At 32.6% G+C, this 17,335-nt stretch overlaps 1 protein-coding gene across 4 annotated transcripts in view; it reads right to left on the bottom strand.

Annotated features, from left to right (window-relative positions):
• Positions 1-17,335, bottom strand: part of PTBP2 (polypyrimidine tract binding protein 2) — an 88,723-nt gene that overhangs the window by 53,470 nt on the left and 17,918 nt on the right. For all 4 annotated transcript variants that reach the window (XM_017660094.3, XM_017660095.3, XM_017660096.3 and 1 more), the window contains exon 3: positions 6,155-6,230. In XM_017660094.3, coding sequence (XP_017515583.1) covers positions 6,155-6,230 — 76 coding nt within the window. The remainder of the gene's footprint in view (positions 1-6,154; positions 6,231-17,335) is intronic.

Raw genomic sequence — 17,335 nt, 5'->3', positions numbered from 1 at the left:
AAAATCCAAAAGTGAGACCACCCCTACCTGAAGAAATCACCTACAAATGAAATCACATATGCCTGAATTAAACAACCTATGCCTGGAGTAATCTTTGTGGAAAGAATTTTTTTAATTATAAATTCAATTTTTATGATAGAGCGAACCCATATCTATTATAAAATAATAAATTTCCAAAATTTTGGAAAATCAGTTTTGTAAAAGAGTTTGTCTATTTCATCCAAGTTACTGAATTTATTGGCATTACTGCTTTATTTTTCTATTACGAACTGTAATATCTGTACAAAATATCCACTTTGATTCCCATGTTAGTATTTATGTTTTCTTTTTGATAATTTTAAACCTGTCTTTATTCTAGTATAGATGTTTTTTAATATAGATACATAGGTATGGACATAGTTTCCCCCCCATGTCCTGGGTTGCACCCAACAAATTTTGATGTCATATTCAGTAAGAATGTATTTTATTCTGTCATAAATATGCTCTTTCCATCTTTGATTCATGTGTTGTTCAGAGTTATGTAGTTCATTTTTTAAATACCTAGTTATTTCCTAGATTTCTTAATGTTTTTGATTTCTAATTAAATTTCAGATACTATATAGGCTTTCAGCCATTTGAAATATATTGAGTTTTTATGTTCTAATATATACTCTATCATGGTAAATAGTCTATGTACTTACTCTGCAGTTACTGGGTATAGTTTTTACATACTGAGTTAAACCAAGCTGAATGACAGTATTGTTCAAATGCTGTGACTTTTTTTTGTAAAAAGATCTAATTGTCCAATCAATCGTATGAAGAATGTTAAAATATCCAACAATGTAGATTTGTTTCTCTTTTTACTTCTATCATTTTTTTAATAAAATGTACTTTGGAGCTCAGTTACTACTAGCCTACAAAACAAGGAATGTTATATTTTCTAATATTTTGGCCATATGCTTTTTCATTACACGATGATCTTTTTCTTGAACTCTATCTACTCTGATGCTAATATCAGACTTGATTTCTTGTGCTGTTTGCATGGAATATTATTTCCCATTCTTTTCACTTTCAACCTATGTCTACACTTCAACCTGAATGTAGTTAGTGTAGTTAGTAGACAATGCTTTTTAATCCATCTGATAGTATTTGCCTTTTAACTGTATTCTCAGACCAGTAATATCTGAAATACACAGTAAGCCTCATTATTTTTAAAAATGAGATAAACTTGAGTCTTACTCTCTTGTGTACATCTCTGAAATACAAACACACACACACAAATATACATCTCAATTAAAAGTAGTTACATTCCAAGTGATTCAATGGCCTTGCATAGTAGCTTATCATTATTACTGCATTAGACTAGGATACTTTTTATCAATTTACATTACAGATTTACAACTGGGTTTAAGTTTCACATATAGCTATTTATTTTTTAATTGTCAAATATTTTGCTGTTCTTTTTCTCTTGTACTGCATTAACAGAATATTTGTTAGTATTCCATTTTTATACCTCTACAGGCTTTTAAGGTATAATTCACATACAAAAAGCTGCATATATTTAAAGTTTACAATTTGACAAGTTTTGACTATGCATATACATTTATAAAATGTTCACAAGTATGCATATATCCATCAGTCTCAAATTTATTTGTGCCCTTTGCAACCCCTCCCCCCTTGCTCCTCCCCACCCACAAAATCCAATTTGCTTTAGTTTGTATTTCCAGTGTTTTTTTATATACAATCATACAGGATTATATACAATCATACAATCAGTCAGTCTTTCCTTTCTGACTTCTTTCACAGTCTATTTGGAGATTGATTTATCCCTACTATTTGTACCAATAGCTCATTCTATATGACCAAGATTTTATTGTATGCAATGGGAAATAATGCCAAAACTGCAATCTATTTATCCATTCATCTATTGATGGGACACTTGGATTGTTTTGGACTTTGGATATTACCAAAAAAGCTACTACAAATATGGATGTGAGTTTAATTAATATATGCCTTCATTTTTCTTGGGTAAATGCCTAAGAGTCAAACAGCTGGATCATATATGGTATGTTTAACCTTTTAAGAACTATCAAATTGTTTTCCAAAGTAGTTCTACAGTTTTACGTTCTCATCAACAGTATATGAGCAACACAGTTCCTCTACGCCATTTCCAACACTTAGTATGTTTAGTCTTTTCAATTTATAATAGGTGGGTCAAATTATTTAACTTTAATTTTTATTTGTATTTCTCAGATGATTAATGAAGCTGAGCATCTTTTTCATGTGCTTATTTGCCACCCGTTTTTGCTGAACTATTAAGTATTTTTGCCAATTCATTAAATTTGAGTTATTGCCTTATGGTTTTTAAAATTTAGATACTCTTAGTCTTGACCAAAGTCCTTTATCTGTTATATACACTTTGTAAAGCTGTTCTACCACTCTATGACTTGTCTTTTCACTCTCTTTATAGTGTCTTTAAAGAGCATGAGTTTTTAAAACCAATCAAGCCCCATTTATTCTTTAACAGATTGTGCTTCTGGGATTACAGGAAAGAAACTTGTCTAACAAAGGCCACAAAGATTTTTGACTATGTTTTCTCCTAGATATACTTTTAGTTTCTACATTCACATCATGGTCACTTGGGGCTAAATATTATATAATGGTGTGAGATTTAAATCCAAGTTGTTTTTTCATTTTTGCATACTTTTTCATAATTGTGTGGGTTTAATTCTGGACTCTATTCTCTTCAGTGACCTATTTATCTTTTTGCCAATATAACATTACTTTGATTACGGCAGCTTCACAGTAATTTTTGAAAATGTGGAGTCACCACTCTCAAGTTTCTAGTCCTTTAACTATATATTTCTTTATATCTTTTTTCAGAGATTATTTCAATATGTAACTTTAACTTCCTAGAAGTTATGTTAGAGTTAATATTCTCATTTCTTGTAAATTCTAAGAAACTTCCAGGTGTAAAAATTATATTTATCTTCACTTGTGCTAATTCTTGTCATATGAACATCTATATACATAATAAACCATAATACATAGTTTTTAAATATATATAATCTTTCAAAGAAATTTAAAGGATTATAAGGGAAAGACTTTAAACACATTTACATTCCATGTTAGATTTTTATTTGTTTTAAGTGCAGTGTCTCGGTGAGATGTCTTTTTCTTGATTGTTTGTAAGATTTGGTCTTCATCATCAGTTTTCAATATCTTGACTGTTATGTGATCCTTTTAATTACCCTGACTGACATTTTTCTCCAAATTTCTAAGTTTTCTGCCATTACTGCTTTTGATGACATACATATTTGGCCCCATTCTTTTTACTCCTTCTCTGGAAATATAGTTACATGTATGGTTGAATAACTAAGCAGTTATACAAATACTTATTTTGTTATACAAATACGTATTTTGTTTTCTCTGGCACACTGAATTTCCATTCATCTGCATTCAAGTTCACTAATCTTTCAGTTGTCTCTGATCTTCTGCTGGTCCTAAACAGTTAGCTGTTCACTTCAAATAGTATTTTTCATTTAGAGCATTTCTATTTGCTTTCTTTGTAGTTATCTCAACACATTCTTGCATGTATTCACTCATTATCTCAATATTTGTTTTTGTAACTTTAAAAGTATTTTTAGTCCTTGTCTAATAATTCTAACATCTAGAAATTTTGGTATCTGCTCCCCATTGGGTGCTTCTTCTCTACTTTTATAGAACGTGTTCATACTTCTTCATATAAGCTATAATTTTGTATACAGGATATTGTAGATGATTACTGGAGGAAGACTGAATCATTTTGCCTTCTTTGGGGTTATTGTTTTGTTTAGGCAGGCAATTAAATTACTGATGATCCTTTATGTCATATCAGGCTAGATACTTGTAAGTTTTTAACTTAGTCTTACAGTTGGCAGTTACTATAGTATGTCATACCCTCTCTTAGCGCCTGGGCATTCTGTAGTTTAAATTGAATGCTAGAGTACTCTGCAAGATGTTTGCACTCTAATTTCCCAGGAACTCCAATGTCACACAGCACTGCACAATCTTTGGAATCACCATTCCTGGTCTCAGCCCAAGAGCAGGTCATTTCTGATAGACCTACAGAAGTTTCAATTTCTACATAGGCTGTAGAGCCATTATTCAAAATTATGAAGGAAGTGAATCCCCATACCAAACTATGCCCCCAGCCCTATGCCCAAATCCATGGACAATATATTTTCTCAGGACTCTTCTCCATAAATCCCAGATGTCTGAGCAGCTTTGAATTACAATGTTAGTCTCTTCAGTTCAGTGAGCCCTCTATGCTTTGCTGAGGCTCTACCTCCCAATGGTATAATAGTACGGTACCCCAAGGTAGAAAGCCGAAGTGATCATGGGACTCACCTCATGTGTTTTCCTTCTCTCAAGGATCATTATCCTGTACTACCTTCTCATCAGTTCCAGACAACAGCTGTCCCATATATTTTACTCAACTTTATAGTTTTTGATTTTGGAATGTACATGGTGGAGAAGGAAAGGCTATTACCAGTTACCAATTAATACTCTACACACTAATTTTTAAGACATTTCCTTATCAATACCATATGTATTGATACGGTTCCCCCTTATCCAGTTTCACTTTCTCCAGTTTAAAAAATTATCAATACCATCTTAAAAAATTAAACTGGCAAAACAGTTATAGACATTTAAGCGTATCTGTTCAATTATTTGTACATGGTACTTTAGCATAATAAAATCATGGCCTAGTGATTTTGCCTTTAATCATGACATGGGAAAGTCAGTAATATGATGTGCGGACAAATTCACCTCCACATCTTTCTATTTGGCAAGTATTTCATTATAGTTTTCTTACTTAGCTGAACTTTGAGGGATGTTTATGTGTGTGCTAAGGTATATGTATACATAAACAATGTACCTAAGGGAAGTCAAAATGCTTCCAGTCCTTTACAATCCTTCCATTACCCAATACAATTAATTCCTCGAACAAGTGATTCAAGAAAGAATTTAGAAAAAAAGAACACTGGTTGTAGGTAAATAATGTAAAATGTAGAGTTAAACAGCAAACTAATCCAATCATCAGATTCAATCTTTGGTCCATTAGCCATAAAACTAATGTCTAAAAATTGGTCTGTATTTGTTTATACACAGTCATAACAACCAACCAACAATGTTATTTGATATATACAATTTAAGGAAAAAATCCTAACTATAAAGATTAAATACATTATCTTAAATTTCCCAGTAGATAACATAAAGGAACTCAAGTCAAAGAATTAAAATATTGAAAGAACAAAGAAAAAAAGGCTGAAATCACACAAAGACTATGTAGTTGAATCTTTTGGTTTTTATTTACAACTTGGGCTTTATGGCTTGTGAAATAGAGAATACTTTTAACACAGTTGTTCCCCCTTATCCAGTTTCACTTTTCCCAGTTTTGCTTTCTGTGGTTTATTACCTGTGGCCAACTCAGTCAGCAGCAGATGATCCTCCTCCTGTCTGACAGGTCAGAAGCAGCCTATCACTAAATCACAATGCCTATATCATATACCTCACTTCACCTCATCACATCAGCATTTCATCATCTCACATCATGATAAAATGAGTGAAGGGTGTGAGTACAGTGCAGTGAGGTATTTTGAGAAAGATACCACATTCACATTAACTTTTATTATAGTATATTATCATAATTGTTCTATTTTATTGTTAATTTCTTAACTGTGTCACTTTATTATAGGTACATATGCATAGGAAAAAACAGCATATAGGTTTTGGAACTATTTGTGTTTTTAGGTATCTGCTAGGTGTCTTCAACATATCCCCTGTGTGTAAGAGCAGATTTTGTAAAAATATTCTAAGACACACAAACATAAAAACTAAAAACAAAAGTAAAGTACAAACAGGGCAAGATGAGGAGGCTTATAATATGAATGAAAAAGGGGCTCCATTTTCATGATTAAAAAAAAAACAGACAAGTTACTTGCCCACAGAAGTCACCGGCTTCAGGTTTTTTCACTTGACACATATATACTCTGGTAAAATTTCCTCTAAAATGTTTCAACAGAAGGCATTCAAAACTAATACCCATTTCCATGAAAACAGACTAAATTTTAGTTTTAGCATTTTGCCCCTAAAATGGTAAATAATGACAGATTAGGAGAGTAACACTTACCTGTAACCACCATGCTGCTCATATTAGAGTTTGGACTACTGAGAACACTGCCTGAGAGCAATTCGTCAGATCCTCTCTATAAAAACAAAAACACAGTAGCATAAGATATCTTTATATTTTAATATATTAACCTAAAAGCCTGTTACTCTGTAGCTTTTAAAATATTCACTGAAGAGCTGGAAATAGTTAAAAATTTTAACCCCTAAATTAAATTTTAACTCCATTCTCCTATAAATCTCTCTCCCTTTTCCACAAAGCCAGAAGAGTTTCGCTTCTTCCTTCCTTTCAGCTAAGTCCAATAGAAAATAAATAGGGAAAGCAATTATGTTCTATAACCAAAGCCTTGGAGAACTGCCACTATTTTTTAGGTACAAACTAATGCCACAGCAGCTAGACTTTCTCACAATCATTCTATGAACTTCCAACACTCACAGACCTTTATTCATTCAGATAACTCAGGTCTTCAGAAAGTTAGAACTTCATACAGATGAGCTGGACAACTCATCTTCATCACCATCATTAAAATTAAATTAGGTATATACTTCAGTGGCTACAACAATGAGCTCAAATGCAAATTCTACAGAATGAGAAATGTCTCCCAATGTTAAATAAGATTAAGTCATGTATTTAAATCCTTGAGAGAAAATGTTACTAGTTCTTATTCTAACAAATGCAGTTATACAATCCAGCCACTGTTATTTTGTTTTGAAAATGTGTATTTACAAAAATATGTGTGAAAACACTAATATTTAAAATAACTAAATCAACTGTTTGGCCTATTTTAAGTATGTGTGTATTTACATACATGAGTATTAATACTTAAAATAAATACTAGCTGACCTAAGCCAATCACTACAAGTAAGCTGAATGCAACTATCAAAATGAAAGTGTATGCAGAAAACACTTGATCAAAGCATCTCAAGAATTCCAAAACAATCCAAATTAACCATAAACTTTATGCTACTTTGTGTTTAAATTCATAATTAATAAGCTGTATTGTACCAAATACCAAAACAGTAAAAAAATTACTCATAGGTCATTTCCTTATCTATAAAATTTTTGACTCATTAGCCAATACTCAAGAGAAATACAAGCACGAGAAAAATAAAAACATAGTATCAAGCCACATTAATAACATATTTGCATCAAGTCTAATTTCTTATCTAAGTATAGAAGAGTCAGTGTGGCACTTTTATATAATGACATGATTACAGAACTAGGTATTTTACAAATTCACAAAATGTGGTTCCTAGACCAGCATTAGACTTGGAAACTTGTTAGTGATACATGTTCTCAGATGTACCCCCAACCTACTGAATAAATGAGGGTAAGGTTCAGCACTGAGTTTTAATGAGTCCTGAAGGTACTTCTTATGCATGCTAAAGTTTAAGAACCATTGTTATACATTACTTGTTTGCTAACAGCAATAAAAATGTTTCCTAGTTTTTTTTGTTTTTACTTTTCTAGAGCAGTTCTAGGTTGAAATAAAATTGAGAGGAAGCTAACAGAGATTTCCCATAGCACCAGCCCCACACATGAACAGCCTCTCCCATTATCAACATCCTCCACCAGCGTTACATTTATTAGCAAGGATGAACCTCATAATTAGCCAAAGTCCACAAGTTAACCTAAAGATGCACCCTTGATATTGCACATTCAGTGGGGTGTGGACAAATGTACAACCATATACATCATTGTAATATGCAGCATTTAACATTCTCAGAATGGACTCTTTCACTTAGTAATACGGACTTAAGTTTCTTCCATGTCTTTTCATGGTTGGATAGCTCATTTTGTTTTACTGCAAAAAAAAAAACAAAGAAAACCAACAGATTCCACTGCCAGGATATGCCACAGTTACCCATTTACCTACTTAAGGACTCTTGGTTGCTTCCAAGTTTTGACAGTTAGAATAAAGGTGCTGTTAATATATGTGTGCAGGTTTTTGTTTGTACATTAAGTTTTCAACTCCTTTGGGTAATTACCAAGAAGTGTGAGTGCTGTATCATATGGTAAAAGTGTACTTACTTTTGTAGAAACTGTCTGTTTTCCAAAGTGGCTATATATGAATTCTCACCACCAATGTAAAAGAGTTCCTTTAACTCCACATCCTCACCAGCATTTATGGTTGTCAATGTTCCAGATTTTGGTCATTCTGATAAGCATGAAGAGGTATCTTGTCATTTTAATTTGCATTCCTTGATAACATATGATGTGGAGCATCTTTTCATGTGTTTATTTGCCATAGGTGTATCTTCTTTAGTGAGGTCTCTAAGTCTTCAGACCATTTTTTAATAGGGTCATCTGTTTTTACTACTGAGTTTTAAAAAGAGCTCTTTGCATTTACAACTTGGGCTTTATGGCTTGTGAAACAGAGAATACTTCTAACAGGGTTGTTCCCCACCTTATCCAGTTTCACTTTCCCCAGTCCATTTCCGCAGTCCTTTACCCCATGAATCTTTTTTAAGTATTTTCTCCCAGTCTGTCGCTTGTTTTCTAATTCTCTTGATATTGTCTTTCACAGAGTTTTTAATTTTAATGAAGCCCAGTTTATCAACTATTTCTTTCATGGATTGTGTCTAACGTGTTTCATCTAAAAAAGCTATCATTACACAAAAAAATCATCTAGGTTTTCTATGTTATCTTCTAAAAGTTTTATAGATATTGCATTTTAGGTCTATGATCCAATTATTTTGTAGCATGTTTTGTTTCAATTCATTCCTTTTTCAAGTGGATGTCCCATTCCAGCAGATTGTTAGAGAGGCTGGCTGTCTTTGCTCCACTGTATTGCCTTGGATCCTTTGTAAAAAAGGTTGGCAGAATTTGGGTGAGGGGTTGGGAGGGCTCTATTCTGGGCTCTCTATGCTGTAGCACTGATTTGTCTATTCTTTCAACAAAACTGCAATGTCTTAATTATTGTAGCTTCAACGTAAATCTTAAAGTTGACTAGCACCAGTCCTCTCCAAATGTGTTCTTCTCTTTCAATACTGTGTTGGCTATTCTGGGTGTTTTGCCTCTCCATATAAACTTTAGAATCAGTTTTCTGATACCTATAAAATAACCTGCTATAATTTTGATGGGGATTGTACTGAATTGAAACATCAAGTTGGGAAGAACTGATTATCTTATCTTGACAATATTGAGCCTTCCTAGCCACAAAAACAGAATCTCTATTTAATTATTCAGTTTTGCCCATCAGAGATTTGTAGTTTTCTTTACATACATCTTGTATATTTTGTTAATGTTATCTCCAAGTATTTTATTTTTGGTGTGTGAATGTAAATGGCATTGTGTTTTTAATTTCAAATTGCATCATGACTGGTATATAGGAAAGCAACTGACCTTTGAATATTAATCTTATATTCTGTAACCTTGCAATAATTGCTTATTAGTTCCAGATTTTCTGTTGAGTTTTTCAGATTTTCTACACAGACTATCATGTCATCTGTGAACAACAATTTTTTCTTCCTTTTCAATCTGTTGTACCTTTTATTTCCTTTTCTTGCCTTACTGCATTAGCAAGGACTTCCAATAGAATGTTGAAAGTGGTGAAAGGAGACATCCTTGCCTTACAAAATAGTCTCAATTAGAAAGCACTAAATATCATGTGGTGAGTTTCTCACCACTAAATATCATGTTAGTTGCAGACTTTTTTATAGATGTTCTTTATCAAGTTGAAATTCCCCTCAGGCTGTAGTTTATTGAGTTTTTATCATATATTGGTATAGGATTCTGTCAAATGCTTTTTCTGCATCTATTGATATGCCCACGTGATTTTTCTTTTTTAGTCAGTTGATGTGATGGACTGACCTGGTTTTCTTTGTTTTTATGACAAGTATGCAACATGGCTTTAAGGAAAAGGGTCTGGAGTTCAACTTCCACCTACTAGCTATGTAAATGGCAACAGGTAAACAACTTAACTGTAAGCCTTAAGGTCCTCATTTGTAAAATAGGAATAACCTCCATGTCAGAGTCCTTGGGATTAAATGTGATCATACACACACAGTGACTGATTGCCAGGCAAAGTGCATGGACCACATCATTAATGTTCACTATAATATTCCCAACTGTCAACCAAGCACAGGATCCACACTTAGTTGTTGACTAAATCTATATTATCAAGTTTACTTTTTTAGATGTTTGTTAATCAAATTCCTTCCACCCCAGTGGATTCTTAAGTAATTCTGGAGATGAAGGATGTAGGATCTCAGGTATACTGAACCATGTAAGAAAGACTGTATAATTCTAATGTGTAGTGTGAGCAGGACACTTTTTCCCCTTCCTGCAATGCATCTTGATGAATAGCAAAGTCTTAATTTTTTAAATATCAAATTATTTAAATAAAGTTCTGAGGTATTTTTACAAAAATTAATCAGTATTTTTATAAATGTATTTTTATAGAAGAGCAATTATGTTTGCCTTTCTACTATTATGCCCAGAAGAAGGGATTCTACAATAGTGATAATGTTAATGTTTCCGCATTAACTGATCGAACAACAATTTTATTTGATGTATCTTGGCGCAGTTGTTTTAGCTTGGAGTAAATATAAAACCAAATGACTCAACAGTATTGTAACTGATGGTTGTTCCACATTAGTTGCTATTAAAATAAATTAGTACTTAAACTCAGAATCACAATCTCTACTGAGAATATGTCTTTTTTAAGCTTAATTCACCTTAGATGTCAGCTATCTTAGAGTCAATTATAAAAAGAAATTAAGTGTTAAGATGGCCACTGATGTGTCCTATTAAGTGACCACAGAAACTTTTTCTCCTGTGTAGTCACAATGTCATTTCACAAAAAACTAGCATTGTCAAAAACAATCAGAAAAATGCTAAAACAGGAAGGTATGATCTGTATGTCAATCAGGGAAGATGTATAAAAATAAAAGTATAAAAATAAAAGAAGTACAAAAATAGAGTTTCAATGATATTTTTAATTCTTTCCAGCAACAGAAATCTATTGTTTTCTTCTTCTCTTGGTTATCAGCTATTCTGTTCATCGTAACAGTATCCAAATGACACCTATCACCCTCATGTGGAAGAGCTGCGGGAGCCACCATTACCAGGAAAGGTAAGACCTGGGCTCAGCTAAGTTTCAGGCCCAAAAGCTGCCCAAAGACCTTCTTCTATGGAGAAGAAGGAACCATGACCGAAAGCCATGGAGCAATGTCAAAAAAATGTCATTTCACTTTAAACTGGCTATCTGTATAATGGGCAAAAAAAATATGAAATTGCATCCTCATCTAATACAATACACAAACACAAAGATAATAATTTCCCAATGGATTAGAAACAAATGTAAAACACAAAACTAAAATATTTTGAAATATATGAAAATGCCTTTATGGTTTGAGTATGGAAGGACTCTAAAACAAAGGAAAATGAGCCATAGAAGAAAATATTGATAAATGTGTCCTACAAAGTGGCCACAAAATCTCTTATGAAAGAAACTATAACCCAACAGCAGATGAAAACTTAAGAATTATTAGTAGGGACAGCTTTAAAGATTTCCAACAGTCAACATGAAACATATCCAGAAGAACAAGTAAATACTAAAATAGGAGGAAAAAATGGGAACACATAAATAATATTAACTAGAATGGCAAATGGAACTTGTCTTGTGTCCATATTAAAACTGTATATATTAAAATTAACAGCGTTTGTTCATCAAAACAGAGCATAAAGAAGTAACATGGAAAGCTACATACTAGGAGAAAATATAAGTAATACACATAACCAAAAGTAACCATAATATATTTAAAAAATTACAAGATCAGTTGAATTCAAACTTCATAGACAAGGAATCCAATAGGTATTTCAAAGAACTTCACAGAACAAGAAACACTAATGGTCATAAACATGCTGGAGGAAAATAAGTTATGTAATACCTCATTAATAATTAAGAAAATACAAAGACCAAAAAATATTACACACCAAGTTGGCAAAAATGTTTAAATTTAATTAATACTAAAACTAAGTGCTTGATGCAGGATCTGAAACAGCAAGAACTCTTGCATAATACTGGTAAGAACATAAATTGGGTAATGACGTTGAAAAATCATCTAGTATTATCTTGTAAGTTTAACATACTCCACAGCCTAGCAATATATTCCTTAGATATATACCTCAAAACTCTTGTACACATGCACAAAGTACAAAAATATTCAGGGCATTGTTCTTAAAATCAAAATCCTTAAGACCCAAAGGACTACCAACAGGAAGAGATATATTGGAGTATTTTTACAAATACTTTATACAGCAATGAGTAGGAGGTAACTATATATAAAAACAAGGGTAATTATTAAAAACATTAACACGCAAGTCACAGAGAACATTAAATGGGCATATCCTTTTCAAACATCTCAAAAAACATACAAAATAACATTTTTGTCATATATTAAACAGTCACTACTCATGGCAGGGTAGGAGAGGGAGAAAAGGAACATACAGGCACAGGCAAAAACACTGGTAACATCAGTATTAATTATTGATTAATTCCAAATATTAACTTAGAAAATTCAAATTCTGAAAGATAGAAAATGTAGAGAGAAAGTTCTTCCCATTGCAAATTTTATTATCCTTAAATTTAACAGAATTTCTTCCTGAGAATTTGTATGTATCTACCCATCTGCAATAGTCATACAAAGCAAGATCACATTATATGGGTTGCCTAGTATTTGCCCTCTTCATTAAAAAAGAAAAAGTTTAAACATTTTTTAAAAATCAGCACATACTAATCTATCAACAACTTCAAAGTATTCTAGTATACTGGTGAACCATAGTTTTTAAAATTCCCTAACTGATGTACATTTCAATAATGTGCAATTTACCCAATGTGTTTAAATAGAAGAAATTGTACAGACTATATTTGGTCAAACTCAGTAAGACATTTTGATGAAAGAAGAAGGAAATATTAGAACAAAACTCAATTGTTTTAGTTTAATCAAACGAAATTTTGAAACAGTTCCTAAATAACTTGGGCAAGAGAATCTAAACTTCAAATGCAAGCTATCATAAAAATTTAGAATACCAGTTACCCTACTAATAAGCAAAAGATCAGTTCTCAGCACATGAATGGAAATTATCCTGAACTGAAAAGCTGTTTAATCTTGCTCACAGTAAAAACAAATTCAAATTAATACTACAGATAGATGTCATCTCATCCATCAGACTAGCAAAACTCCTACCATTTAACAACATACTCTATTAGGATACGCTATGGGGAACAGCGGCACTCACATACTTTCTATACAGCAGTAAAAAGAAATGAGAATATTTTCCATATAGCCATGGACTGTTCACCAGGATACACATACCATTAAGTAAGAAAAAATATAAAGCCTTGTGTATACTGTGCCACCTTTTCTCTAAGGTGGCAAGAGAGGGGATATAGGAAGAAAGTCACATTTGCTTTAATTAAATAAAAGGATACCAAAAGTTAATGAAAATAGATACCTGAAGGGGAAGAAAAAACAAGTAGACAGAAGTGGTGGATTGGAATTATATGAATATAACCGGTTTGAAAGTTTAGATTTTGGAAAATTTAGTGAGAAATTTTTTTTTAAAAAAAAGGTCCATAACAATCAAAACCAAATGAAACAAAGAGACCTAACTATCAGCTTGGAGGCGAGACCACACACAGGATTCTCATTTACTAACATTAAAATCCTGTAAATACACTATACACTTTTTGTGGAATACACTTTAAGGACAAAAATAACTGCAAAGAAATCTTAAACTATATTCAATAATTACAACGTTAGTGTAATACTGATGTTACTTTCTAAAAACTAGTATTTGTGTAATAATGTTAGCAAACAATATTATTCAATATAAGACAAATACAAAATCCATAAAGAAAAAACTGTGAAATTAAATATGAATTAGAAATAAAATATGAGCTCACAATATATTTGTCTTTAAAAAAAATCGCTAGCTCTGTCCACTGAAAGGATCTTCAAGTATTATTAACAACCTAACCACAATTACCACTTCATCTGCATGATTGTGGTCTTTAAGGAGCACATCCCAATCAAAGGAACCAGGACTTTTTAAAGAAATTGTTAATTAAAGGTCTGGAGCAAGAAATGATACTTCCAGCAAACAGGTATCAAAGATACTGGTGTTATGAGCTCCTGCTACCTCAAGATGAAACAATTTAGAAATTTAAAAAGGATGATCTTGCCAGAAGACTGGAAAATAAATGTAAAAATCTCTGCCTTCACAATGATAGTAGAAGTTACCCTGATTACACCAGAGGTTGCTAGACTACCAACTCATCAGGAAAATTTTTAAGAGTCAAAATCTATCCTTTTTTCTTATATAAAAGGTATTTCAGTATGACCAAAAATTTAATGGGAAGAACTCTTAAGAACAATTCTAGGTAACATACACAGTGGGAAAAAAGACTTATCACCATTTTTTCAATACCCAACAAAATCGAAACCCACTAGGTGAAAAGAGGATGGGGCATTCTGCTGGATGTATCAAGCTGACAACACCTGAACCTACTGATACATGCTAACATCACAAAAAATAATAAGACATGTTCTTCCTGGTGTGATACAATACAAATTATACAGAATACATATACAAAATTTTCTTGCTAAAAATTAACCCTGAATCTGATCAAACCTCATCCCAGGAAAAAGGATATGAGGAACATATATAATGACAACAGAGGTTTAATGAGCAAAATCAAAAAAGTAGAAAACCATAGAAGAGATGAGCCAGTTTCTCTAATAATGAAAAATCAAGAGAAGGGGAAGGAGAAGATAAATTGATTTATAAATAAATAAACTTGAAAGACATTAACCAAATCAACATTTTGACTCTCCTTGGTTCCTGATATGAAAGGGAAAAAGAAATAGACATTTTTGAGGCAACTGAAAAGTTTCGAATACTAATGCAGATCAGGTATTAAGTTACTTTAAATTTTATTTTGGTATAATAATGGAATCAATGTCATCCCTTAACAGATTATATCTGTTAAGAGATATGCAATCAAGAATTTGGGAATGATATGAAATGATCTCTAAGATTTGCTTTAATATTCTTCAATAAGAAGAAAAAATAAGTATATTATTCTGTATCTCAAAAATTTTATCATTAAGTTTTAAAAAGTAAAAGGATCTGACACTGATGGGAAAAACTGAAGACACAAATAGAAAGACAATGCTATGCTAATGGATCAGAAAAATTACGCACACAACCCAAAGCAATCTACATATACAATGCTATCCCTATCGAAATTCCAATGGCATTTTTCACAGAACTAGAACAATCCTACAATTTGTAAGGAACCACAAAGGACTCCAAATAGGCAAAGCAATCTTGAGAAAAATGACAAAAGATGAAGGCATCACATTTTCTGATTTCAAACCAGTAATGAAAACTGTATGTTACTGGCATAAAAACGGGACACACAGATGAATGGAGTAAGAGCCCAGAAATAAACCCACACACATATATGGTCAATTAATTTATGACAAAGGAATCAAGAATATACAAAGGGGAAAGACAGTCTCCTCAACAAATGGTGTTGGGAAAACCAGACAGCCACACACAAAAGAATAAAATTAGACCATTATCCTATACCATACACAAAAATAAATTAACAATGGGTAAGACTTTTAGAACATAAGACCCGAAATCCTGAAAACTCCTAAAAGAAAGTACGAGGTTAAGCCTTTGACTTAAGTTTTGACAATGATTTTTTGGATTCAACACCAAAAGCAAAGGCAACCTACAGATCTTACAGAATGGGAAAAAAATACATGCAAATCATATACAGTAGACCCCTTATCTGTGGTTTCACCTTTCACGGTTTCAGTTACCTGCAACCCAGAAACAAATGATAACCTCTCCTGACATGTTGTCATCAAGTCAACAGCAGCCTAGTATTATGTCACAATGTACATCATTTTCACCTCACTTCATCCCATCAGTAGGCATTTTTTTCATCTCACAACATCAATCACAAGGGTGAGTACAGTAAGGTATTTTGAGAGACCACATTCACATAACATTTATTACAGTATATTGTTATAACTGTTCTATCAATAGTTACTATTATTAGCATCTTAATGTGTCTTATAAGTTAAACTTTATTGTGTGTATGTATGTATAGGAAAAAGCATTGTATATACAGGGTTCAATAATATTTACACTTTCAGACATCCACTGAGGGTCTTGGAACACACCTCCCACCACAGCTAAGGGAGACGACTGTGTCAGCAAGAGGTTAATACCCAAATATATAAAGAACTCATACAATTCAAACAAAATAACCCAATTTTAAAAATGGACCGAGGATCTGGATATCTTTCTAATGAAGACATGCAGATGGCCAATAGGTACATGAAAAAGTACTCAACATCACTAATCATCAGGGAAACGCAAAGCTAAACCATAATGAAGTATCACCTCACACTTGTAAAAATGGCTATATCAAAAAGACAAGAAATAAGGATGTGGAGAAAAGGGAACCTGGCACACTGTTGATGGAAATGTAAACTGACACAGACACTGTGGAAAACAGTACAGAGCTTGCTCAAAAAATTTTAAAAGAACTATCGTATAATTTAGCAATTCCACTTCTGGGTATTTATATGAAGGAAATGAAATCATCAACTCAAAAAGATATCTGCACCCCCATGTTCATTGCAACATTTACAACAACCAAGCCATAGAAACAACACCTAATGACCACTGAGAAATGAAGGAAGAAAATACGGTGTACACAAACACACACGAATATTATTCAGCTATAAAAAAGAAGGAAATCCTGCCATTTATGACAAAATGGATCGGCCTCAAGGGCATTTTATGCTAAGCAAAATATGTTCGAGAAAGACAACTACTATATGATCTAATTTATATTTGGAATGTAAAAAAACCCCCAAACTTACAGATAAAGAGAACAAATTGGTGATTGTCAGAGGTGGGGGGGGGAGGGGGAGGGATGGGCAGAATGGGAAGGGATGGTCAAAAGGTACAAACTTGTTGCTACAAAGCAAACAGTCCTGGGAATGTAATGTACAAGCATGGAAACTACAGTTAACAATTTGTATATTTCAAACTTGTTAAGACAGTAAGCCATAAATGAAAAAAAAAATTTATATATATATAAATTTTTTATACATGTAATATAGATACAGGGTGATAGGTGTTAACACA

This window comes from Manis javanica, chromosome 4, assembly GCF_040802235.1.
Source record: "Manis javanica isolate MJ-LG chromosome 4, MJ_LKY, whole genome shotgun sequence".
Lineage (NCBI taxonomy): Eukaryota > Metazoa > Chordata > Mammalia > Pholidota > Manidae > Manis > Manis javanica.
The sequence above is the reverse complement of the archived record's forward strand: the minus strand, read 5'-3'. Positions and strand labels throughout refer to the sequence as shown.